This window comes from Rhinolophus hipposideros (assembly GCF_964194185.1).
Source record: "Rhinolophus hipposideros genome assembly, chromosome: 13".
NCBI lineage: Eukaryota > Metazoa > Chordata > Mammalia > Chiroptera > Rhinolophidae > Rhinolophus > Rhinolophus hipposideros.
In genome coordinates, this window is record NC_138059.1 from 51,972,138 (window position 1) to 51,997,303 (window position 25,166).

The following is a 25,166-nucleotide window of genomic DNA, read 5'->3' on the forward strand; positions in this document are numbered from 1 at the left end:
CACTCCTGGTACACCCAGTGCAGGTGACAAGGGAGACTGTACCACTGTTTCCCACAGGGCACTTGCTACATAAGGCCATTTGGCCAAGACTTGGAGATGTAGGAGGTCTATCTAATACATAGAAAGGAACCCAGAGAGGCAGTCAAAATGGGAAAACAAAGAAATATATCCCGAATGAAAGAACATGAGAAAACTCCAGAAAAAGAACTAAATGAAATGGAGGCAAACAACCTGATGAAATACAGTTCAAAACAATGGTTATAAGGTTGCTCAAGGAACTTGGTGAAAACCTCAAAAAAAAAAAAAAAGATAGCAAGAGTAAAAAAGGATATAGAAACAATAAAAAAGGGACGAGTCAGAAATAAAGAATACAATAACTTAAATGAACTTGGGGCTGCTCAAACTAGAAGGAACCACAAGCAGACTAGATGAAGCAGAGGACAGAATCAGCAATTTAAAAGACAAAGTAGCACAAAACACCCATTTGGAACAAAAAAGAAAAAAAATGATGCTAGTTTAAGAGATCTCTGGGACTACATCAAGCATAACAACATTTCTTCATAAGAATACCAAAAGGAGAAGAGAGAAAGCAAGGGATTGAGAATCTATTTGAAGAAATAATGACTGAAAACATTTCTGACCTGGAAAAGGAAATAGACATACAAGCTCAGGAAGTTCAAAGAGTCTCAAACAAGATGAACCCAAGGAGGCCCACACCAAGACACATGATAATTAAAATGGCAAATATTAAATACAAAGAGAAAATCCTAAAAGCAGCAAGAGAAAGGCAACTAGTTATTTACAAGGGAGCTTCCATAAGACTGAGTTGATTTCTCAACAGAAACTTTGAAGGAAAGAAAGGATTGGCACAAAATATTCAAAGTGATGAAAAACAAGGACCTACACGAGTACTAGACTAATCAGTGGGACTGCTTCTTAAATTATCGGTATACAATGTCTAACCACTATGCTGTACACCTGAAAGTAATATAAAATAATATTAAATGTTAACTATAATTGAAAAAATTCAAAAGGAAGGGAAAAAGGTGAAAGGAAGTAAGAGGTTCAAATTTCCAGGTATGAAACAAATAAGTCATGGGGATTTAATATACAGCATGGGGAAGATAGTCAATAATATTGTGATAGCATACTATGGTGTCACATGGTTGCTGGAATTATTGTGATCACTTCTTTAGGTATATAAATGTTGAACAACTATGTTGTACACCTGAAATTGATATAATGTTGTATATTAGCTATATTTTTAAATAAAAATCTTTAAAAAATAAGAAACTACAACCAAGATTACTCTACCCAGAAAGGTTATCATTTAAAATTGAAGGAAAATAAAGAGCTTCCCAGGGAAGAAAAAGCTAAAGGAGTTCAGCACCACCAAAGCAGTTTTACAAGAATTGTTAAAGCAACTTCTTCAAGAAGTTATTGATGGTCAGGCATCTACCGATTTGTGCTTTCTAATACCCTCACCTGCTTCCTCATCCCCGCCTCTTCCAACTAGCAATCATCAGTTTTTCCTCTGTATCTCTGAGACTATTTCTGTTTAGTTTGCTTATTTATTCAGTTCTTAAGATTCCACGCATAAGTGAAATCATACTGTATTTGTATTGCTTCAGCTGACTTATTTCACTTAGCATAATGTTCTCTAGGTCCATCCATATTATTGCAAATGGTAAGATTTCCTTCTTCTTTATGGCCAAGCAATACTCCATTGTATAAATGGACTATAAACCACAGTTTCTTAATCCAGTCATCTACCGATGGGCATTTTGGTTGTTTCCCTGTCTTGGCTACTGTGAATAGTGCTGCAGTAAACATAGGGGTGCATATACTTTTTTTGAATTAGAGTTTTGGATTTGTGCTGTACTCCTGAAACTGAATAATATTGAATGTCAACTATAATTTAATATGTATATAGTCATGGGATATGGAATACAGCATAGAGAATGGAGTCAACAGAATTATAACAGCTATATATGATGTCAGAGGCATAATAGATTGGGGGAAGGGGTTATCACTTTGTGAGGGGTGTAAATGTCTATTACATTGTTTTGTACACCTGAAACTAATAAAAAATAAATAAAATTTTAAAAACGTTATTGTGTATGAGAATGCAACTGATTTCTGAACATTAATTTTGTATCGTGCTAATTTTGTATCCTGCTACTCAATGATCCGTTCTAATAGTTTTCCAGTGGACTCTTTAGTTTTTTCTATATGTAGCATCATGTCATCTGCAAATAATGACAGTTGTACTTCTTCCTTTCCAATTTGGATGGATTTTCTTTTTCTTTCTTTCTTTCTTTCTTTCTTTCTTTCTTTCTTTCTTTCTTTCTTTCTTTCTTTCTTTCTTTCTTTCTTTCTTTCTTTCTTTTCTTTTTTTTTTTTGTCTGATTGCTGTTGCTAGGACTTCCAATACTATATTGAATAAAAGTGGTGAAAGTGGGCATCCTTGCCTTTCTGCTGATCTTAAGGAGAACAGTTTTAGCTTTTTCCCATTGAGTACGAGGTTAGCTGTGAGTCTGTCATATATATGGGCTTTAGTTTGTTGAGCTATATTCCCTCCAATCTCACTTTGCTGAGAATTTTTTATCATAAATGGATGCTGAATTTTGTCAAATGCTTTTTCTGCATCTATTGATATAATCACATGATTTTTATCTTTCATTTTTTTATGTGGTGTATCATGTTAATTGATTTGAGGATATTGATCCATCGTTGCATCCCAGGAATAAATACTACTTGATGATCCTTTTAATGTACTGCTGAATTTTGTTTGCTAATATTTTGTTGAGGACTTTGGCTTCTGTTCATCAGGGATATCAGTCTATAGTTCTTTGTTTATTTGTTTGTTTTGTAATGTTGTTGTGTGGTTTTTAAATCAGGGCAATACTGGCCTTGTAGAATGAGCTTGGGAGCTGTCTCTCCTTTTGAAATTTTTGGAATAGTTTGAAAAGAAAAGGTGATAATTATTCTTTGAATGTTTGGTAAAATTCACCTGCGAAGCCATGTGGTCCAGGACTTTGGTTTGTTGGGAGGTTGTTGATTACTGATTTGATTTCATTAATAGTAATTGGTTGTTTCAGATTCTCTGTTTCTTTTTTATTTAGTCTTGGAAGATTGTATGTTTCTATGAATTTATCCATTTCTTCCAGATTGTACAATTTGTTGGCATATAATTATTTGTAGTATGTTCTTATAATTCTTTGTATTTCTGTGGTGTCAGTTGTCACTTCTCTTTCATTTCTGATCTTATGTATTTGGGTCTTCTCTCTTTTATTCTTGATGAGTCTGGTTAAAAGTTTATCAATTTTGTTTATCTTTTCAAAGAACCAGCTCTTGCTTTCATTGATATTTTGTATTTTTTTCACTCTATATCACTTATTTCCACTCTTATCTTTACTATTTCCTTTCTTGAACTCACATTGGGCTTTTATTTATTTATTTATTCATTTACTTATTTATTTATTTATTCATTCGTTTTTCGCTGTTTTTTTTTTTCTAGTTCATTTAAGTGTAAGGTCAATTTGTTTATTTGAGATTTTTCTTGTTTCTTCAGGTAGGCCTGTATTGCTATGAAATTCCCTTTAAGGACTGCTTTTGCTGTGTCCCATAGATTTTGGGTTATTGTGTTATCATTGTCATTTGTTTCAGGGTATCTTTGATTTTTTCCTTGATTTCATTGTTGAGCTATTCATTGTTTAGTAGCATGCTATTTAGCCTCCGTGTGTGTGTGTGTGTGTGTGTGTGTGTGTGTGTGTGTGTATGTTTAATTGATTTCTAGTTTCACACCATTATGAGTAGAGAGGACATTTGATATAATTTCAATCTTCTTGAATTTACTGAGACTTGTTTTGTGGCCTAATATGTGGTCTATCTTGGAAAATGTTCCATGTGTGCTTGAAAAGACTGTATAGTCTGCTACTTTGGGATGTAATATGTTCCTAGTGTGAACAAAAGCCCTTTGGAACTCAGAGCACCTATTCTGAGTACATATCATTTTGTTTAGCAGATTCATGGTTTATACTGAAAATTAAAGCAAAAAAAAATATTTGATATTTTTTTCACATTTGTTTAACAATATTTTTTATGGTCTGAATGTTTCTCCCAATATTTACATCTTGAAATCCTAATTTCCTGTATGAAATGATATTAGTGGAGCCTTTGGAAGGTGTTTATTGGGATTAGTGTTCAGATAAAAAGGGTTCTAGAAACATCTCTGGCCCCTTCCACATTGTGAGGACACACTGAGAAGGCGCTGGCTATGAACCAGGAAGATAACCCCTACCACAAGGTGACCATGCGGGTGCCTTGATCATGGACTACCTATCCTCCAGAACTATAAGAAAAAAAAAACAAAAAAACAAAACAAAACAAAAAAAACTTCTGCTCTCTATAAGCTACCCACTCTGGGTATTTTGTTATAACAGCCCAAGAGGGCTAAGTCAACATTATAATTTAACAGTTAAATTTCTTATTTTCCCCACCCCAAATATTCAAATAAAATTGATGTTGTGTTACTTGTGAGGATTTTTACAGTTGCTGGGACAATGTCATATATTCCATAGAGTGTGTTCTCCAGATAAACAGTTGTAGAGCAGCCTGACTGATAAATGTAGGTGCACATTACCTGAGTTATATGTGTGCAGAGTGAAGACAGAAATATAATTAAGGAATAATAGATAACAACTAAGTAGGGTTCATGCCAAGAAATGCAAGGGTAATTCAGTATTAGGAAATCTATTAATAAAGTTCATTGCCTTAGAAGGTTGAAGCAGAAAAATTATTTAAGAGTCAAATAATATTGTTATTAAAAATCCTATCAAAATTTGGAACCGAAAATATATTTTAGAATGATTTAACTCAAGACAACCACTTAAAGTGAAATCCATTAAAATTAGAAATACAACAAGGATTTTTGTCATTATAATTTAGTCATTCTTTGGAAAACAATATAATTTGTTTTTTAAAACAGCTATAATTTTGGGAAAAAGATACAGTATTTCTTATATGTAATAGAAATGTCTATTAAAATGCAAGGAGGATCAAGTGACAATTATAAAAGCAATGAGAGAATTTATGAAGTGACTAAAATTAAATCAATAAAATATAACTGGAGGTTGTTTTTCTTATAATAGAAAATATGAAATGGACATATTTTGTGTTCATGGATTGGAAGAATCAACATAGTTAAAATGGCCATAATACACAAAGCAATATGCAGATTTAATGCAATCCCCATCAACATTTCAATGACATTAAAAACAAAATAGAACAAAAAAATCGTCAGATTTGTAGGTAATCACAAAAGACCCTGAATAGGCAAAGCAATCCTAAGAAAAAAGAACAAGGCTGAAGATACCACACTTCCTGACTTTAATTTATACTACAAAGTGACAATAATCAAAACAGCATGGTCAGAAAAAAAGACATACAGACCAATGGAATAGAATGGAGAGCCAAGAAATAAACCCACATATATACGGGCACTTAATTTTTGACAAAGGAGGCAAAAACAAACAATGGAGAAAAGAAAACCTCTTCAATAAATGGTGCTGGGAAAATTTGAAAGCCACTTGCAAAAGTATGAAACAAGACTACTATGTCACCAAAATCAACTCAAAATGGATCAAAGACCCAAACACACAACCTGAAACAATAAATTGCACAGGTAATAAAGAAAGCAGAGATATGAAACTTATGGAACTCGGGTTCAGAGAGGATTTTATGAATTTGACCTCAAAGGCAAGGGAAGTAAAAGCTAAAATAAATGAATGAAATTATAGCAAACTAAAAATCTTCTGCACAGCAAAAGAAACCATCAACAAAAGAAAGAAGCAACCAACCAAAAGAGAGAAAATATTTGCAAACAACACCTCTGAGAAGGGACTAATATCCAAAATATATAAAGAACTCACACAACAAATAACAAATAAAAACCCAAATGATCCGATTGTAAAATAGGCAGAGGACCTGAGCAGACATTTTTCCCATGAAGACTTACAAATGGCCAACAGATATATGAAAAAAAATGCTCAACTTCACTAGCTATTAGGGAAATGTAAATCAAAACCAACATGATATACCACCTCATACCTGTTAGAATCAACAACACAAGTAATAACAAATGTTGGAGAGGTTGTGGAGAAAAAGGAACCCTCATACACTGCTGTTGGGAGTGTAAATTGGTATAGCCACTATGGAAAACAGTGTGGAGTTTCCTAAAAAAGTTCAAAATAGAATTACCTTACAACCCAGAATTCCTCTTCTGGGTGTCTACCCCACAAATTGAAAACATTTGTCTGTAAGGATATATGTACCCCTATACTCATTGCAGCATTATTCACAGTGGCCAAGACATGGAAACAACCAATGTGTCCTTTGACAGATGATTAGGTAGAGAAGATGTGATACATATATATGAAGGTATGTCAATTAAGTTGGCGAACTCATCCCAGAAAAAGTGCTACATACCTTATTGCTGAATATCACCATGGTCACCTTTGAAGTACTCCCTGTGGGAAGCTATGTACTGATGCCAGTGCCTAGTCCACCCTTCAAAACAATTTTGAAACTATTTTTCTGGAATGGCCATCAGAGCTGTCCTTGTATTACGCTTGATGTCCTGAATGTCATCAAAATGTCTTCCTTTCAATGTTGCCTTTACCTTTGGGTAAAGAAAGAAGTCATTGGGGGCCAGATTAGGTGAGTATGGAGGGTGTTCCAATACAGTTATTTGTTTACTAGTTAAAAACTCCCTCACGGACAGTGCCATATGAGTTGGTGCATTGTCGTGACGCAAGAGTCATGAATTGTTGGCACAATGTTCAGGTCATCTTTTTCACACAGCCTTTTCGGCATTTCCAGATAGTAAACTTTGTTAACTGTTTGTCCAGTTAGTACAAATTCATAATGAATAATCCCTCTGATATAAAAAATGGTTAGCAACATTATTGCAACAAGTTTTTTAACTTAATTGTCAGACCTCATAGTGAGGAGGATCACTTCTTAAATTATATAAATGTCTAACCATTATGTTAACTCCTGAAATTAATATAAAATAATATTGAATGTCAAAAAAATTGTTTTATCCTACAGCTGATAAGTATTATCTCATCAAGTCAAAGATGAGGATGTATTTTGAGCTGGCTTTTTGTATAGATAAAACTGCTATAACTACTTAAAATAATCAATTTATCTATAAATAAAGGTAAATTATAGTTTAATCAATTTCAGTTTGAAAATTAAGGTACAATTAAAGATTTAAAAATAGATTATTATCTTCATGTGTACCAGCTTAGTGTGTATGTTTGGAAAGAGTTTCTGAATGACTGTTCATTTTCTAGCTTATTAAAACATGTATATGAAGTGTATAACACTCTATGTATATGTTTTGGGAATATAAAGTATTGTAACTCATCAGATATATGTTCTTTGGAAGATATTAGGACAAGGTTCTAAAGGCATTTTATGAACTCGAGAACAGTTGAAGAATTGTTCTATTTTGACCTGTTTGGAAAATCACAATGAAACAGATATAAAACAATGAGGCCTTGAAATATAGTGTGCTCTTGTTACATGTATAAGAAATATTTTTAAATGCTTCTTACAGCTTCCCTTATATCTTGCTTTATTTGAAGTATTAAAGCTTACAGGTACATAAGGCCTTTACATGTGTTTGGAAGCTACGTCCTCTGTCTGAAAACTTCAAGTTAATACCTGAAGCATACGTATTCACAGCACATTTTTGCTTTATTTAATCTGTGTTTAGGAAATGGCTGGTTTCTTGATGATGTTGTTATCAGGGATCCCACAACAAACCATGAATATGCCTTCTTCTGTCACAGGTTTGTAAGTTTGTTTTCATATTAGTCAGTTTCAAGTTCATGTATTCTAAAGAAATGGATAGTTTATTCAAATATTCCTGGTTATTAGTGCTTTGTTGGGTAACTTTTTTGAACATTAATTTTACGGGCTGCTCCTTCTATGTAGAAAGATACAAATATGATTATCATTATTCCTGATGTGACAAATTTAAATCTTTATTGGGAAATTAAAAAATATTTTAAAAATATAAGTTCACTTTACATATTAGTAAGGAGAATGAAAGTCTCTTTTAATAAAACTTATTCCCATTGGACTAGGTCCCAAATTAGGTTCAAAAATAATAAATGTACAAAATATATGTTGCATATGTCTTTTTATACAACAATGACATTTCTGACCCACTGTCATCAGGCCTTGATTTGGGGATTATTGTCCCAATAGTGGTGATAGATTTGCTATTTTTTTCAACATTCTCCTGCCTCTTTCCCCATGGAACCAGTAATAGCCATTTATGAAATAACTGATTGTAGTTTAAATGCTAATTGGTGGCCAAAGAACAGGATAAAATAATTGGTCCAGTGGATGTAAAATCTATGACCTAGGCAGTCAGATTGAATAATTCACCTGTGGGTTAGGGAAAAATATATTTCATCCTTATTGGCTAGTAGCTCCTCCTACCTTTCCTACACTTTCATAGTCATTTTAAGCATTTCATTTTATATTTCTTATTCTGCTTTTACCGACTGTATACCTATGGTTTTTTTCAATTCCCATTACCCATTATTTCTGGCTTGGCTAGATAATTGCCCTGTGGTTAGTGTAAATATAAAGGCAGAATATACTCAGTACACTTTTCTTTCCACAGATGGCTGGATCAAGGGGAAGATGATGGTAAAATTGTCAGAGAACTATATGCCAGGGATAACAGTATCATCTCTGCAAGTGAGTGTCATGTACACACATTTCTTGAAAAACTCTACTAATATCATGATGGAGGAAAGCGTAACACAGCTGAAAGTAATAGTCCTCTCTTTCTTTTATATCCTCAGGGCAGAAGCTAGAATGTAACAGAAAAGAAACAGTAAGATTTTACTTTTGGCTTTAAATTATTTGGTACAAACAGTGTTTAAATAGCTATTTGGTGTGTTAAAACAAAACAGTATAAAATGTTTAGTAAGAAGTGTTTCTTAGCAATTTTCTTCTCTTTGTCTTCTCATGTTGGTGTTTTTGTTTCTTTTGTTTTTCTATTTAGTGGGCTGCAGAAAGCTGGAAATTTATGAAAGGAAATACTCTTCAATTCTACAACAAACTTACAGGAGGGTTTGTCCGGCTGCATCCAGATGGCACAGTTGATGCAGTTGGAGAGAAGACAGACAAATATGGTAAAATCATTGGAAAAAACATGTGGGAGCGTGAGGAAGGCAAATTTTTAGACCCAGTTTAATGTACAGTTTTGCTTCTTATTTTTCAGATGGCTTCACACCAATACTTGACCATTTAAATAATTCATTATCTGCATTAATATAAATGATCAATAGATGATAGGCTTTAAATCTGGGCAGACAATGTCATTATGCAGAACATTACACCATATTTGGTATTATTTAATTGAAGAATAAAATGTAGGAAATTAATATTTACTGTTTATAAAATGTAGCAGTTGTAGCTCTTACATGGTATAGCCATTTAAGGAATTAAGTTGGTTCCACTAAATATTGAGTGCCTGTTCTGTCAAAACACCATGTTAAATAATTTGAGGGCCACCAAAATAATTGAGACATTATTATGAACTCCAGTGATTCATAATGTAATGAAAAAGACAATTCTAATAATGGTTAGAATTGTCATAATAAAGGTACAGATGAAAACTAGGCAAAGAAAAACTAGATTTGATGTTTAAAATCAGCATGTCATGTGGTTCTCAACTTTTTCTGTTGGACTTATTTTACTTAGCATAGTAGTGTCAAGATCCATCCATGTTGCCATCTTTTCTTATAGCTAAGTCGTATTCCATTGTGTATATACAGCATGTCTTCTTTATCCAACCATACATCAAAGGACACTTTGGTTGTTTCCATGTCTTGGTCACTGTAAATAATGCTGCAATGAACATTGGAGTACATATATCTTTACAGATAAATGTTTTCAAAATTTGGATGGGGGATGGTAGAAGAGGGTAAAGGGAGTTAAATATTTGGTGATGGAAAGAGAACTGACTCTGGATGGTAAACACATAATGCAATATATAATTGATGTATTATAGAATTGTGCACTTGAAACCTATGTAGCTTTGTTGACCACTGTTAATTTTAATTAAAGAAATCAGCATGTCATGAAGTCATGACCATAAGAGTTAATGAACAAGGAATAAATTGATAATACTAGGCTTTTGACTATAAACCTAAACCTCCAAATCATCTTTAAATTTAGACTTTCAATATTTAAACAAAATTTGTCTGCTGCGTCTATGAATATATCTTTGCTGTACGATAGTCCCCCTTTACGTGGTTTTGCTTTCCTTGATTTTAGTTACCTGCGGTCAACTGCAGTTTAAAAATATTAAATAAAAAATTCCAGAAATAAACAATTCGTAAGTTTTAAATTGTGTGCATTCTGAGTAGTGAGATGAAATCTCCTGCTGTCCAAATCTGTCCTGCCCAGGATGTGAATTATCTCTTTGTCCAGTGTTTTCCTGTTGTAGACAAACCCCCATTCCCCATTAGTCACTTAGTAGCCATCTAAGTTATCAGATTGACTGTTGTGGTATCTCAGTGCTGGTGTTCAAATTACCCGTATTTTACGTAATCATGACCCTAAAACCATTCACATAATTTTTTTCCAAAATTTTTATTAAAATATAGCCAACATACAATATTATATTAGTTTCAGGTATACACAATAGTTAAAGAAGTGATCACATGAGGAGTCCAGCAACGCTCTGACACTGTACCATACTATCATAATATTATCGACTATATTCCTTATTCTGTACATTACATACTTATGACTTGTTTGTTTTATACTTGGAAATTTGAACCTCTTTATCCCCTTAACGTTTTCCCTCCCTTTAAAATTTTTCCATTACAGTTGACATTCAATATTATTTTACATTAATTTCAGGTGTACAATGTAGTGGTTAGACAATTTAAGAAGCGACCCCCTGACTAGTCTAGTACCCATCTGGCACTATGCATTTTTATTACCATATTATTGACTACATTCCCTATGCTTTACTTTACATCCCCATGACTATTTTGTAACTACCAGTTTGTACTTCTTATTTTTATTTATTTATTTATTTATTTATTTATTTATTTATTTATTTATTTTAAGGAGGGCGCAGCTCACAGTGGCCCATGCAGGGACTGAACTAGCAACTTTGGTGCCATCAGCACCATGCTCTAACCAATTGAGCTAACCAGCCACTCCCCCTCCCCAATTTGTACTTCTTAGTACCTTCATCTATTTACCTTGCCTTCAATCACCCTCTTGTTTATCACCCCAATAAATCTAGTACCCATCTAACACCATAGTTATTAAAATATTATTGACTATATTCCTTATGCTATGCCCTACATTTCCATGACTACTATGTAACAACAAATTTCTACTTCTTAATCCCTTCCTCTTTGTCGCCCACACCCCCAACCCACTCCCATCTGGCAACCATCAAATGTTTTCTATATCTATGAGTTTGTTTCTGCTTTGTTTGTTCATTCATTTTGTTCTTTAGATTCCACATACAAGTAAAATCACATTGCATCTGTCTTTCTCTGTCTGATATACTCCACTCAGCACAATACTCTCCAGGTCCATCCATACCACTGCAGATGGCAAGAATACATTCTCTTTTATGACTGAGCAATATTCCATTGTAGATATATACCACCTAGTCTTTATCCACTCTTCCATCGATGGACACCCACGTTGCCTCCACATCTTGGCCATTGTAAACAATGCTGCAATGAACATACGAAAGCAAACATCTCCTCAAAGTACTGTTTTGAGTTTCTTTGGATAAATACTCTGAAGTGGGATTACTATGTCCTTCCTTATTTCTTCTTATAGCCTTTGTTTTAAAGTCCATTTTGTCTGGTATAAGTATTGCTGCCACAGCTTTTTTTGTTTGTTTCCATTTCATGAAATATATTTTTCCATTCCTTTACTTTCAGTCTGGGTGTCTTTCAATCTCAAGTGAGTTTCTTATGTAAGGGTCTTATTTTCTTTTCCATTCAGCCACCCTATCTTTTGATTGGAGCATTTATTTCATTTACATTTAAAGTAATTGTTGATAGATATCTAGTTATTGCCATTTTATTATTCATATTTTAGACCTTTTTTTCTTACTGTCATAAAGAAGTTTAAGATTCGTTTGTAACACTGATTTGGTAGTGATGAACTCCTTTAGCTTTTTCTTGACTGGGAAGCTCTTTTTCTGTCCTTCGATTCCAAATGATAGCTTTGCTGAGTAGCGTAATCTTTGTTGTAGGGTCCTTGCTTTTCATCACTTTCAATATTGCTTATCAATCCCTTCTGGCCTGCAAAACTTCTGTTGAGAAATCAGCTGACACTCTTATGGAAGCTCTGTTATAGGCAATTAACTTCTTTTCTCTTGCTGTTTTAAGGTTATTTCTTTTTTTTTTTAATTAAAGTTTATTGGGATGACAATTGTGAGTAGAGTTATATAAATTTCAGGTATACAATTCTGTACTACATCCTCTATAAATCACATTGTGTGTTCACCACCCTGAGTCAGTTCTCCTCCCATAACCATATATTTGATCCCCTTTACCCTTATAACGACCCCCGCCATTACCCTCTGGTAACCACTACACTATTGTCTGTGTCTATGAGTTTTTCTTTCTCATATGCTCGTCTTGTTCTTTTGTTGTTTTTGGTTTATATACCACATATCAGTGAAATAATATAGTTCTCTGCTTTTTCTGTCTGACTTATTTTGCTTAGCATTATAATCTCAATATCCATCCATGTTGTCAAAAATGGTCGTTATTCATCTTTCCTTACCACCGAATAGTATTCCATTGTGTATATATACCACAATTTCTTTATTCATTCATCTATTCAAGGACATTTTGATTGTTTCCATGTCTTGGCCACTGTAAATGAACTATGGAGCACACTTGTCTTTATGGATAAATGTTTTCAGATTTTTTTGGGTAGATACCCAGGAGAGGGATTGCTGGGTCATATGGTAATTCTATTCATAAATTTTTGAGGAACCTCCACACTGCCTTCCATAACGGCTGCACCAGTCTGCATTCCCACCAACAGTGTATGAGGGTTCCTTTTTCTCCACAAACTCTCCAACACTTATTACTACTTGTCTTGCTGATGATAGCCATTCTAACAGGGGTGAGGTGATATCTCATTGTGTTTTATATTTGCATTTTTCTGATGATTAGTGATGTTGAGCATTTTTTCATATGTCTATTTGCCATTTGTATGTCCTCTCTGGAGAAATGACACTTCAGGTCCTCTGCCCATTTTTCAATTGGGTTGTTTTTTATTGTTGTTGTTGAGTTGTATGAGTTCCTTGTATATTTAGCACATTAGCCCCTTATCGAAGACATTCTTTGCAAAGTACTTCTCCCATTCAGTTGGTTGATTATTTTGTCAATGGTTTCTTTTGCTGTGCAGAAGTTTTAAGCTTGACATAGTCCCATTCATTTATTTTAGCTTTTACTTCCCTTGCCTTGGGAGTCCAATTCAAAAATGCTCTTTGAACCCAAGGTCCATAAGTTTAGTACCTATGTTTTTTTCTATGCAGTTTATTATTTCAGTTCTTATGCTTAAGTTTTTGATCCATTTTGAATTAGTTTTGGAACATGGTGACAGATAGCAGTCCAGTTTCATTCTTTTGCATGTGGCTTTCCAATTCTGCCATCACCAGTTATTGAAGAGGCTGTCTTTCCTTGAGGGTATGTTTTTTCCTTCTTTGTCAAAAATCTCTAATGCTGTACTCCGCTTCTTGTAAGTATATATATATACGTACACACACACACACACACACACACACACACACACACACATATAAACTTGTAGTTGACATTCATTACTGTTCAGCTTCAGGTTCAGGTGTACAATGCAGTGATCAGGCATCTACATCTTCCCTGAGGTGATCTCCCTAATGAGACAAGTGTCCATCAGATACCCTATAAAATCTTTACAACATTATTGATTACATTCCCCAAATTAATTTTCAATACCCTGACTGACTGTTTTCTAATCCCCTCAACTTTCTCCTTATCCCCACCCACCTCCCATCTAGCAACCCTCAGTATTTCCTCTATGTCTTCAAAACTGTTTCTGATTAGTTCATTCACTTATTCTTTTTCTTTAGATTCCAAATATAAGTAAGATCATATGGTATTTGTCTTTCTCTGTCTGACTTATTTCACTTAACATAATGTTTTCTAGGTCCTTCCATGTTGTTGCAAATGGTAAGATTTCTTTCTTCTTTATGGCTGCATAATACTGCATTGTATAAATGTACCAGTTTCTTAATCCAGTCATCTACCGATGGGCATTTAGGTTGTTTCCATATCTTGGCTATTGTGTATACTGCTGGAAAAAACATAGGAGTGCATAAAGCTTTTTGAATTAGAGTTTTGGATTTCTCTGGAGAGATACCTAGGAGTGGAATCACTGGATCATTAGATCCGTTTTCAGATTTTGAGATACCTCCATACTGTTTTCCATAATGGCTGCAACAATCTGCAATTCCACCAACAGTGCACAAGTGTTCCCTTTTCTACACATCTGTGTCAGCACTTGTTGTTTGTTTATTTATTGATGATAGCTATTTTGACTGGGGTGAAATGGTATCTCATTGTTGTTTTTATTTTCATTTATCTGATGGTTAGTGAGGTTGACCATTTTTTCATATGTCTGTTTGCCATTTAAATGTTCTTTTTAGAAAAATGTCTCTTCATGTCCTCTGCCCATTTTTTAATAGGGTTGTTTGTTTTTTTGGAGTTGAGTTTAGTGAGTTTTTTTTTATAAATTTATGATATTAACCCCTTATCAGACATATCATTGGCAAATATCTTTTCCCATTCAGTAGGATCCCTCTTTGTTTTATTGATGGTTTTCTTTGCTGTGAAAAACTTTTTAGTTTGATGTAATCCCACATGTTTCTTTTTTCTCTTTCCTCGCATGAGGGGATATATCAGTAAAAATCTTACTCCAGATAATGTTTGTGAAGTTTCTTCCTACTTTTCTTATAGGAATTTTATGGTTTCAGATCTTACATATAAGTCTTTAAGCTATTTTGAATTTATTTTTGTACGTGATATAATGAGGTGGTCCAGCTTCATTTTTTTGCATGTGTCGGTCCAGGTTTCCCAGCACCATTTATTGAATAGAGTATCTTTACCCCACCATACATTCTTGCTTCCATTGTCGTAGATTAAATGGCATATAGGCATGGATTTATTTCTGTACTCTCTATTCTGTTCCATTGATCTATGTGTCTGTTTTTATGCAGTACCATGCTGTTTTGATTACTGTAGCCTTGTAGTATATTTTTAATATCAGGTATCGTTATACTTCCCACTTTGTTCTTATTTCTCAAGATTGCTGAGGCTATCTGGGGTCTGTTATGGTCCTATATAAATTTTAGGAGTATATGTTCTATTTCTGTGAAAAACGTCGTTGGTAGTTTGATAGGAATTGCATTGCATATGTATATTTCCTTAGGCAGTATGGACGTTTTAACTATATTACATCTTCCTATCCATGAACATGGTATGTGTTTCCATCTATTTGTATCTTCTTTCATTTCTTTCCTCAGTGTCTTATAATTTTTAGAGTATAGATCTTTTACTTCTTTGGTTAAATTTATTCCCAGGTATTTTATAGGTTTTGAAGTGATTGTAAATGGGAGTGTTTTTTTATTTTCTCCTACTGATGTTTTATTATTGGTATATACAAATGCAACTGCTTTCTAAGTATTAATTTTGTATCCTGCTACTTTACTATATTCATCTATCAGCTCTAATAATTTCTTGGTGGAGTCTTTAGGGTTCCCTATATATAGAGATGTCTATATATAGAGATATGTCATCTGCATATAATGACAATTTTACTTCCTCCTTACCGATTTGGATGCCTTTTATTTCTTTTTCTTGTCTGATTGCTGTGGCTAGAACTTCCAGCACTATGTTGAATAGAAGTGGAGAGAGTCGGCAACTTTGCCTTATTCCTGATGTTAAGGGGAATGGTTTTAGCTTTTCCCCATTGAGTATGATGTTAACTGTGCTGTTATCATATATGGTCTTTATTATGTTGAGATGTGATCCCCCTATTCCCAGTTTCTTAAGGGTTTTTATCATAAATAGCTGCTGGATTTCATCAAATGCTTTTTCTGCATCTATTGATATGATCATGTGATTTTTATTTTTCATTTTGTTAATGTGGTGTATCACATTAATTGATTTGTGGATGTTGAACCACCCTTGCATACCAGGGATCAATCCCACTTGATCATGGTGGATGATCTTTTTAATGTGTTGCTGAATTCTGTTCGCTAATATTTTGTTGAGGATTTTTGCATTTATGTTCATTACAGATATCGGCATGTAGTTTTCTCTTTTTTGAGGTGTCTTTGTCTGATTTTGTGATAAGGGTGATAGTGGCTTCGTATAAAGTGTTTGGGAGCCTTCCTCTTCCTTGAATTTTTTGGAAGAGCTTTAGGAGAATAGGTGATAATTGTTTTTGAACATTTTATAAAATTCACCTGTAAAGCCATCTAGTCCAGGGCTTCTGCTTGTTGGGATATTGTTGATTACTGAATCAATTTCTCTGGTGATAATCAGTCTATTCAGGTTTTCCGTTTCTTCTTGAATTAGCCTTGGAAGGTTGTATGTCTCTAGAAAATTGTCCATTTCTTTCAGATTGCCAAATTTGTTGGCATATAGTTGCTCATAGTAATTACTTATTTTTTTTTGTATTTCTATGTTGTCTGTTGTCACTTCTCCTCTTTCATTTCTGATTTTATTAATTTGGGTCCTCTCTCTCTTTCTTTTCACGAGTCTGGCTAAAGGTTTGTCAATTTTGTTTATCTTCTCTAAGAATCAAATCTTGGATTCATTGATCTTTCGTATTGTTTTTCTTGTTTCTATTTCATTTATTTCCTCTCTGATCTTTATTATCTCCTTCTTTATACTCCCTTTGGGCTTATTTTGCTGTTCTTTTTCCATATCCCTTAAGTGTGAAGATAAACTGTTAGTTAGTGATGTTTCTTGTTTCTTTAGGTAGGGCTGCAATACTATGAATGACTCTTCTGACTGCTTTTGCTGCAATCCATAGATTTTGGGTTGTCATGTTTTCATTTTCATTTGTCTCGAGATATCTTTTCATTTCTTCCTTGAGCTTATGGTTGACCCATTCATTATTTAGTAACATGTTATTCAGGCTCCATGAATTGGTGTTTCTTCCAGTTTTCTTCCTGTAGTTCATTTCTAATTTCCTAGCACTGTGGTCAGAGAAGACAATTGGTATGATTTCAATTTTCTTAAATTTATCAAGACTTGTTTTGTGGCCTAACATATGGTCTACCTTGGAAAATGTTCCATGTGCGCTTGAGAAGAACATATATTCTGCAGCTTTGTGGTGAAATGCTCTGAAAATATCGATTAAATCCAAGTGGTCCATTGTGTCATTTAAGGCCGTTGTTTCCATATTGACTTTCTGTCTGGAAGACCAGTTTCTTGTTGTCAGAAGTGTGTTGAAGTCCCCTACTATGATAGTGTTACTGTTCATCTCTGTCTTTATGTCAGTCAATATCTGTTTTATATATTTAGGTGCTCCTATGTTGGGTGCATAGATGTTTACTAGGGTTATGGCCTCTTTTCGGATCAATTCCTTTATTATTGTATAGTGCCCATCTTTTTCTTTTAATATGTTCTTCATTTTAAAGTCTATGTTGTCAGATATAAGTATTGGAACACAGCTTTTTTCTCATTTCCATTTGCATGAAATATCTTACTCCAACCCTTCACTTTCTGCCTGTGTGTGTCTTTTGATCTGAGGTGAGTATGTTGTATACAGTAAATACAAGGGTCTTGCTTTCTTATCCACTCAGCCACTCTAATCTCTTGATTGGAGCTTTTAATCCGTTTACATCTAAAGTGATTATTGATAGGTACATAGTTATTGCCATTTTAAAATTTGTAGTTAGATTGTTTTCATCTTTCTTCTATTTACAGAAGTCGTTTTCCTATTTCTTGCAATACTGGTTTGGTGGTAATAAATTTCTTTAGCTTATTCTTTTCCAGGAAGCTCTTTATCTCTCCATCAACTTTAAATGATAGCCTTGCTGGACAAATCAATCTAGGTTGTAGGCCTCTGTTTTCCATCACTTTGAGTATCTTCTGCCACTCCCTCTTGGCCTTCAATGTTTCTGTAGAAAAGTCATTTCATAGTCTTATGGAAGTTCCCTTGTATGTAAACCTCTGTCTCTCTCTTGCTGCTTTTAAGATTCTCTCTTTGTCTTTAAGCTTTACCATTTCATCTATAATGTGTCTTGGTGTGGACCTTTTTGGGTTTATCGTAGTTGGAACTCTCTGCACTTCCTGGGCTTATATGTTGGTTTCCTTCATCAGGTTATGGAAGTGTTCTAACATTATTACTTCAAATATGTTCTCAATCCCTTGCTTCCTCTCTTCACCTTCTGGTATTCCTATGATGCACATGTTGTTTGTCTTGATGTTATTCCAGAGGTCTCTTAAACCATCTTCATTGTTTTTTATTTTTTTTTCTTTCTGTTTTTCTGTTTGGATAATCTCTGCTAACTTGTGTTCTAAGTCGCCGATTAGATCCTCTGCTTCATCTAACCCGCTGGTAATTCCTTCAAGTGAGTTCTTTGTTTCAGTAATTGTGTTCTTTATTTTTAATGGTTGTTTATTATGATTTCTATATTCTTCTTTATGTCATCTCTAAGCTGCTTAAACATTCTTATCATCAGTGCTCTGAACACTGTCTCTGATAGGTTGATTACCTCTGTTTCATTTGGTTCCACTTCTGGAGGTTTTTTCTGTTCTTTTATTTGGGACATGTTTCTTTGTTTCTCCATTCTGGCTGAGTCTCTGTGTTTGCTTCGATGTATTAGGTAGATCCCCTACAGTTGTTATTTCTTGCTGGGTTATCTTATGTAGTATGTGTCCTTTATATTTGACATGCACTATTTTCTTCTTCTCCTCTCCGTGTGCTCCAAAGGTGACTCTTGTGTGTATTGTCCTGTTAAAGAAGATTTTTAGTTGCGTTTCGCTTGTTAGGAGGTGGGGTTAACTCGTAGGCTGACTAGTTGTGAGACTTGGCTCTGCCCACCGCAGGGTATTCTGCTGCATGAGGGTTGACCACTTAAATGTGGTTTGGCCTCTATGGGCTCTTGTGCCTGTAGAGAATTCCCTCTGGGTCTTTCACTTGTCGGAAAAACCCTGTAGTACTCTGGTTTGGTCTAGAGTTGCTCGCTGGGTGTGTAAAATCTTGTGCCTCTTAAGCTGGGCCCTTCATTAATCCTTGTACGAGTCTCTTAGCTGTTCTGCATGATGAGCAGAGAGTCTTTGATGGTTTATAGATCTGTGTGTATCTCTTGATCCCTTCTCTTATTTCTTCTTTGACCCGGTTCTCCTTTAAAAGTATTTTGTTTAATCTCCATTTTGGTATTTGTGGTTTTTCCTGCTTTCTTTTTGCAGTTGATATCCAATTTCAAATCCTTGTGATCAGAGCGTATGCTTGGTATGATTTCAATCTTCTTAAATTTGGTGAGGCTAGTTTATGTACCAACATATGGTCTATCCTTGAGAATGTCCCATGCACACTAGAAAAAAAAATGTATAGTCTGATGTTTTAGGGTTAAGAGCTCTGTAAATGTCAATTATGTCCATTTCATGTAATGTGTCATTTAGGGCTGTTATTTCATTATTTATTTTCTGTTTGGATGATCTATCCATAGCAGTCAATGATGTCTTTAGATCCCTTCCCTTTAATTCTGTTAGAAGTTTCTTGGTATATTTCGGGGCTCCCTGATTGGGGGCATAAATATTGATGACTGTTATGTCTTCTTGTTGTATAGTCCCCTTTACCATTATGAAATGTTCATCTTTGTCTCTTGTTACTATTTTACCCCGAAGTCTGTTTCGTCTGATATCAGTATGAATACACCTGTTTTTCTCTGGATACCATTTGCTTTGAGGGTCCACCCTTTCACTTTGAGTCTATGATTTTCCTTGTAGTTGAGACGTGTCTCTTGGAGACAGCATATGGTTGGATTTATTTTTTTGATCCAATCTGCTACTCTGACTTTTTATTGGTGAGTTCAGCCCATTTACATTTAGGGTGATTGTTGATATAAGAGGATTTCATATAATTCTATCTTTAGTTTTTGGCAAGACTCTGTCTCCATTCCTTCGTTGCCTTATTGTTGTTGTCTGTTATTTCTGTGTGGTGGAATTCTATGATTTTTTTCCTCAGTTTCTTCTTTTATTACAGTATATATTTCAGTTCTCATTTTTTTTGAGTGTTTACCATTAAGTATATGTAAAAGAATTTGATACTTAGAGTATTCCACTTTCTTCAATATGCTTACTTTCTCCATTCCCATATTCCAGTTCAGGCCTTTACACTCCCCCGTTTTATGTTTTGGTTTCCACAAATTGACCCTGTTGACGGTGGTTGAATAGCCTTTGTTTAGTATTTCTTGTAGTGCATGTCGTGTATTAGAAAATTCCCTCAGCTTCTATATGTGTGGAAAGGTCTTAATTCCTCCTTCATATCTAAAGGATATCTATGATGGATATACTGTTCTTGGCTCATAATTTCTCTCTTTCAATAGTTTGAATATTTGGTTCCACTCCCTCCTGGCTTGTAAAGTTTCTGCTAAAAAATCTGATGATAATCTAATGGGTTTTCCTTTGTAGGTTATTGTCTTCTTTTCCCTGGCTGCCTTGAGGATTCTTTCTTTGTCATTGATTTTAGACAGCCTCAATACAATGTGCCTTGGAGAAGGCCTGTTGGGATTGAGGTAATTAGGAGTTCTATTTGCTTCTTGGATTCGAGGATCCAATTCTGTCCACAAGTTTGGGAAGTTCTCATAAACAATTTGTTTTAATATAGTCTCTGTTTCCTTCTCTCTTTCTTCTCCTTCTGGTATGCCCATTATTCTTATATTGCACTTTCTGATTGAGTCAGAAAGTTCTTGTAGAGTACTTTCATTTCTTTTAAGTCTCAAGTCTCCTTCTTCTTCCATCTTTGTAATTTCCAGGTTTCTATCTTTGATGTCACTGATTCTTTTCTCCATCTGTTCAACTCTACTACCTAAGCTGGCTATTTCATTCTTAATTTCTTTTATTGAGTTCTTAATATCCAGGAATTCTATTTGTGTGTTTTTTTTAACTTCAGTCTCTTTAGGTAAAATATTTCCATATCTTTAAGTTCATTTTGTTCTTTGTGTTTCTGAGTTCATTAAACTGCTTTTCTGTGTTTTCTTGCATCTCGTTGAGTTTTTCAAGAACTGCAATCTTCAATTCCCTGTTATTTAAGTCACGTATTTCCATTTCTTTAAGTTCATATTTTTAGACTTTTCATTTTCTTTTTGAGTGCCTTGTTGCTTTCATTATTCATGGTCATTAATGATTTACTATTTCTCTTCCTAGACATCCACAGGAGTGGATTCTGCAACAGGTTGTTAGTAGAAGTCTTTCTTTTGTTTTCTAGTAGGTGTTGATAGAATGTTGTATTTTCTTTCCGAATGTAGCGTGTTATTCTCTCACACACTGTATTGTTTTCTGTGCACTCTTCCAGGTTTTCACACAATGGGGGGATTTTTTGGAAGGCGGGCTCCTCCTCTGTGAGCAGTTGGCCTTGGTCATACAACACCACCTCTGTGGGGGAATATGGAGAGTTTCTGAGGTTCTAAAGCAATTCCTGCCCCAGATTCAGAGCCTGCATGCTTTAGCAGCTCTGTTTGCTCCTGCAGGGATCTGCCCAGATAGGTGGGGACAGGCGTGGGGTGGGTTGTGAGAGTTGGCCATAGCAATGGTGGTGACCACCACAACAGCCAGTCATGCTTCCACAGTTCCCTGCACTTTGCCGGCACGAGTTGGGCTGCGAGTCCGTGCCTTTGGACTGTCGTTCTCAGAACTGCAAATATTCTGTTCTTTTGATCTGACATTGCTACTGTTCTGCTCCTAGCACTGGGCATGTGGGGACCGAACTAGCCCTGGGAGGGTAGGGACTGGTTGGCTAGTCAATGTGCCCAAGGCTTCCATTCTCTGCTCAGCAGTGAGGGTTTAAATTATCGTTTTCTGCCTTCCGCCTTCAGTCTTGCTCCGAAGTTTCTGCTGTGAATATTGGGTTCAGCCATGTTATATGCTGTCCCCTCAGCCCTGTGGGCCATAAATGGAGCCCTAGCTGTCAGAGTTCTTCCCTCTCCCGCAGTTGCAGTAGTTCCGGGATGCAGCGGGCTCAGAGCACCAAATTAGGTCTGCATCCTGCGCCTGGGGTGTCCCATCTCTTCACCTCTCCCTTCTCTCCTCCCCGGCTCATGCAATTTGTCCAACTTTGGGTGATTTCAGTATTGAGCCTCCCAGTCTTGCCTGTCTGCTGTGCAAAGAGTCCTTTGTGGAGTTATAGTTGTTCAATTTTTTTTAAATTCCAGGGGAGATTTCCAGAGGCTCATCTCACGCCGACATTTTTATGACATCACCCCCAATGGATCAAGATTGTTTCTTTGTCTTTAACTTTTGACATTTTAATTATGATGTGTCTTCATGTGGGCCTCTTGGGTTCATCTTGTTTGGAACTCTTTGCACTTCCTGGGCTTGTATATCTATTTCCTCCACCATGTTAGAGAAGTTTTCTGTAATTATTTCTTCAAATCTGTTTTCAATTCCTTGCTTTCTCTCTTCTTTTTCTGGTACTCCTATGATGCAAATATTGGTATGCTTGATGACATCCCAGAGACCCCTTGAACTATCCTCATTTGTTTGGATTCTTTTTTCTTTTTGCTGTTCTGTTTGGATGTTTTCTGCTACCTTGTTTTTATTATTGCTGATTCTTTATCACTATCCTCTGCTTCATCTAATCTACTGCTGATTCCCCATACTGTACAAAGCTGTGACAAAGAAATTCATGAACTCATCCTAAAAAAGGGCTACATGCCTCATTACTGAATATCACTAGAGTCACCTTTGAAGTACTCCCCTTGGAAAGCTGTGCACTGACACCAGTGCCTAGTCTACCCTTCAAAGCAGTTTTGGAACTATTTTGCTGGAATGGCCATCAGAGCTGTCCTTGTGTTACCCTTGATGTCCTGAATTTCATCAAAATGTCTTCCTTTCAATATTTCTTTTATCTTTGGGTAAAGAAAGAAGTTATCGGGGGCCAGATCAGGTGAGTAGGGAGGGTATTCCAATACAGTTATTTGGTTACTGACTAAAATCTCCCTCCCAGACAGTGCCATGTGAGCTGGTGCATTGTCGTGATGCAAGATACATGGATTGTTGGCAAAACGTATTCATGCAGCCTTTTCAGAATTTGTAAATAATAAACTTGGTTAACTGTTTGTCCAGTTGGTACAGATTCATAATGAATAATTCCTCTGATATCAAAAAAGATAGAAACATCATTTTGAGTCTTGATTTGGACTGATGGAACTTTTTGATCGTGGAGAATTGGCTGACTTCCATTGTGCACTTTGATGCTTTGCTGCAGGGTCATGTTCGTACACCCTTGTTTCATCACCAGTGATAACACAGCCCAAAATATTGTCTTGCATCTCCAAAAGTCTTGGCATACTTCGGCTCTCCTTTGCTTTTGTTCACTAGTTCACTTTGAGACCATTTTTGCACACTTTTTTCTCATGCCAAGATTTTCAGTTAAGATTTACCTTACTGTTTCTCAATCGGTTGATGTTTGCTTGGTCTACTGTACTTCTCACAGTCAGCTGACAATTTTGATGCAAAATTCGATGAATTTTTGCAATGTTTTCATCAGTTGTACTTGTCATTGGCCGCCCTGACCTCTCTTCATCAGTGACGTGTTCTCTCTCCTCAGAAAAATGTTTAATCCATTTGTACACTGCCATTTTCTTCATGGCATTATCCCCATAAACTTGGACAAACATGTCCCTGATTTCACCTCCACTCTTGTCAAGTTTAACAAGAAATTTAATGTTTGTTTGTTGCTCTTACTTCAAGCTCAGACATTCTTGCGATGACACACAAAAACATGCAACAACAATAATGAACACCACTCAGCAAGACACCACCATATGTGGACATGAACACAGCTGTGAGACACTGATATACCAAGGTTATGAAACCTTACTGAGCTGTTTGTACAGTGCTTCCAGTATAAGCGCACAGTGGCAAGTTCATGACCGTAATTGGTAGACCTCGTATTCTTCATTTCAGGTATGGTGTTCTTTATTTCTGACTGGTTCCTTTTTTTCATGTTTTCTACTTCGATTTTTCTGTTTCCTGTCTCTTTGTTGAAATTCTCCCTGAGATCACTGAACCTTCTTATAACCAGTGTTTGGATTTCTGCATCTGGTATAGTGCTTGTTTCCATTTTGGTTAGTTCTTTTTCTGGAGCTTTGCTCTGTTCTGTTGTTTTGGTCATGTTTCTTTGTCTCCCCATTTTAGCTTCCTCCCTGTGTTTGTTTCTATGTATTAGGTAGGGCTGCTATGTCTCCTGGTCTTAGTAGAGTGGCCTTATGTAGTTGGTGTGCTGTGGGGTTCAGTGGCACAGTCTTCCTAGTCACTGAACCAAGTTCTCCAGGTGTGTCCCTTGTGTGGGTTGTGTTTGGTCTCCTGTTGTAGTTGTGCCTTGGTTGCTATTTGCACATCAGTGGGAGGGATTGATCTTCAGGCTGACTGGTTGTGAGGACTGTCTGCGACTGCAGTGGAGACACTGTTGTACAGGTGCTGTCCCTAAAAGCAAGGTTCACTTTAGCAGGGCCTGGTGCCTGCCCAGTATGCCCTTTGGATGTGTCATCCCTGGAGGCAGCTGTGTGGTGCACCAGCTGAGTACAAAACTGGCTACCAGGCAAACTGGCCCCAGGACCTCCTGGCAGGGGCCTCACTGCAGACCAAGTTCAACCCCTGGCAAGGGCCTCACTGCAGACCAAGTTCAACCACTGCCTCTGTCTTTTTCAGGGACACCTGGCATAAGCACCAAAGCAATCTGCAGATGGCTAATACCTGAGCTGGGCTTTGAGGTACCTCAAAGCTCATGCCAAGAACCGAAGCTGATAATCACTGGTGCTAGATTTAGGGCTGCTCAGCCAGAGGTACAGAACT

General features: G+C 35.7%; 1 protein-coding gene across 1 annotated transcript in view; it reads left to right on the top strand.

The window, feature by feature from the left end:
• Positions 1 to 25,166, top strand: part of LOC308506762 (uncharacterized protein) — a 267,868-nt gene that overhangs the window by 160,266 nt on the left and 82,436 nt on the right. The window contains exons 8-11 of the mRNA XM_081070665.1: positions 7,787 to 7,862; positions 8,708 to 8,784; positions 8,892 to 8,923; positions 9,095 to 9,224. Coding sequence (XP_080926791.1) covers positions 7,787 to 7,862; positions 8,708 to 8,784; positions 8,892 to 8,923; positions 9,095 to 9,224 — 315 coding nt within the window. The remainder of the gene's footprint in view (positions 1 to 7,786; positions 7,863 to 8,707; positions 8,785 to 8,891; positions 8,924 to 9,094; positions 9,225 to 25,166) is intronic.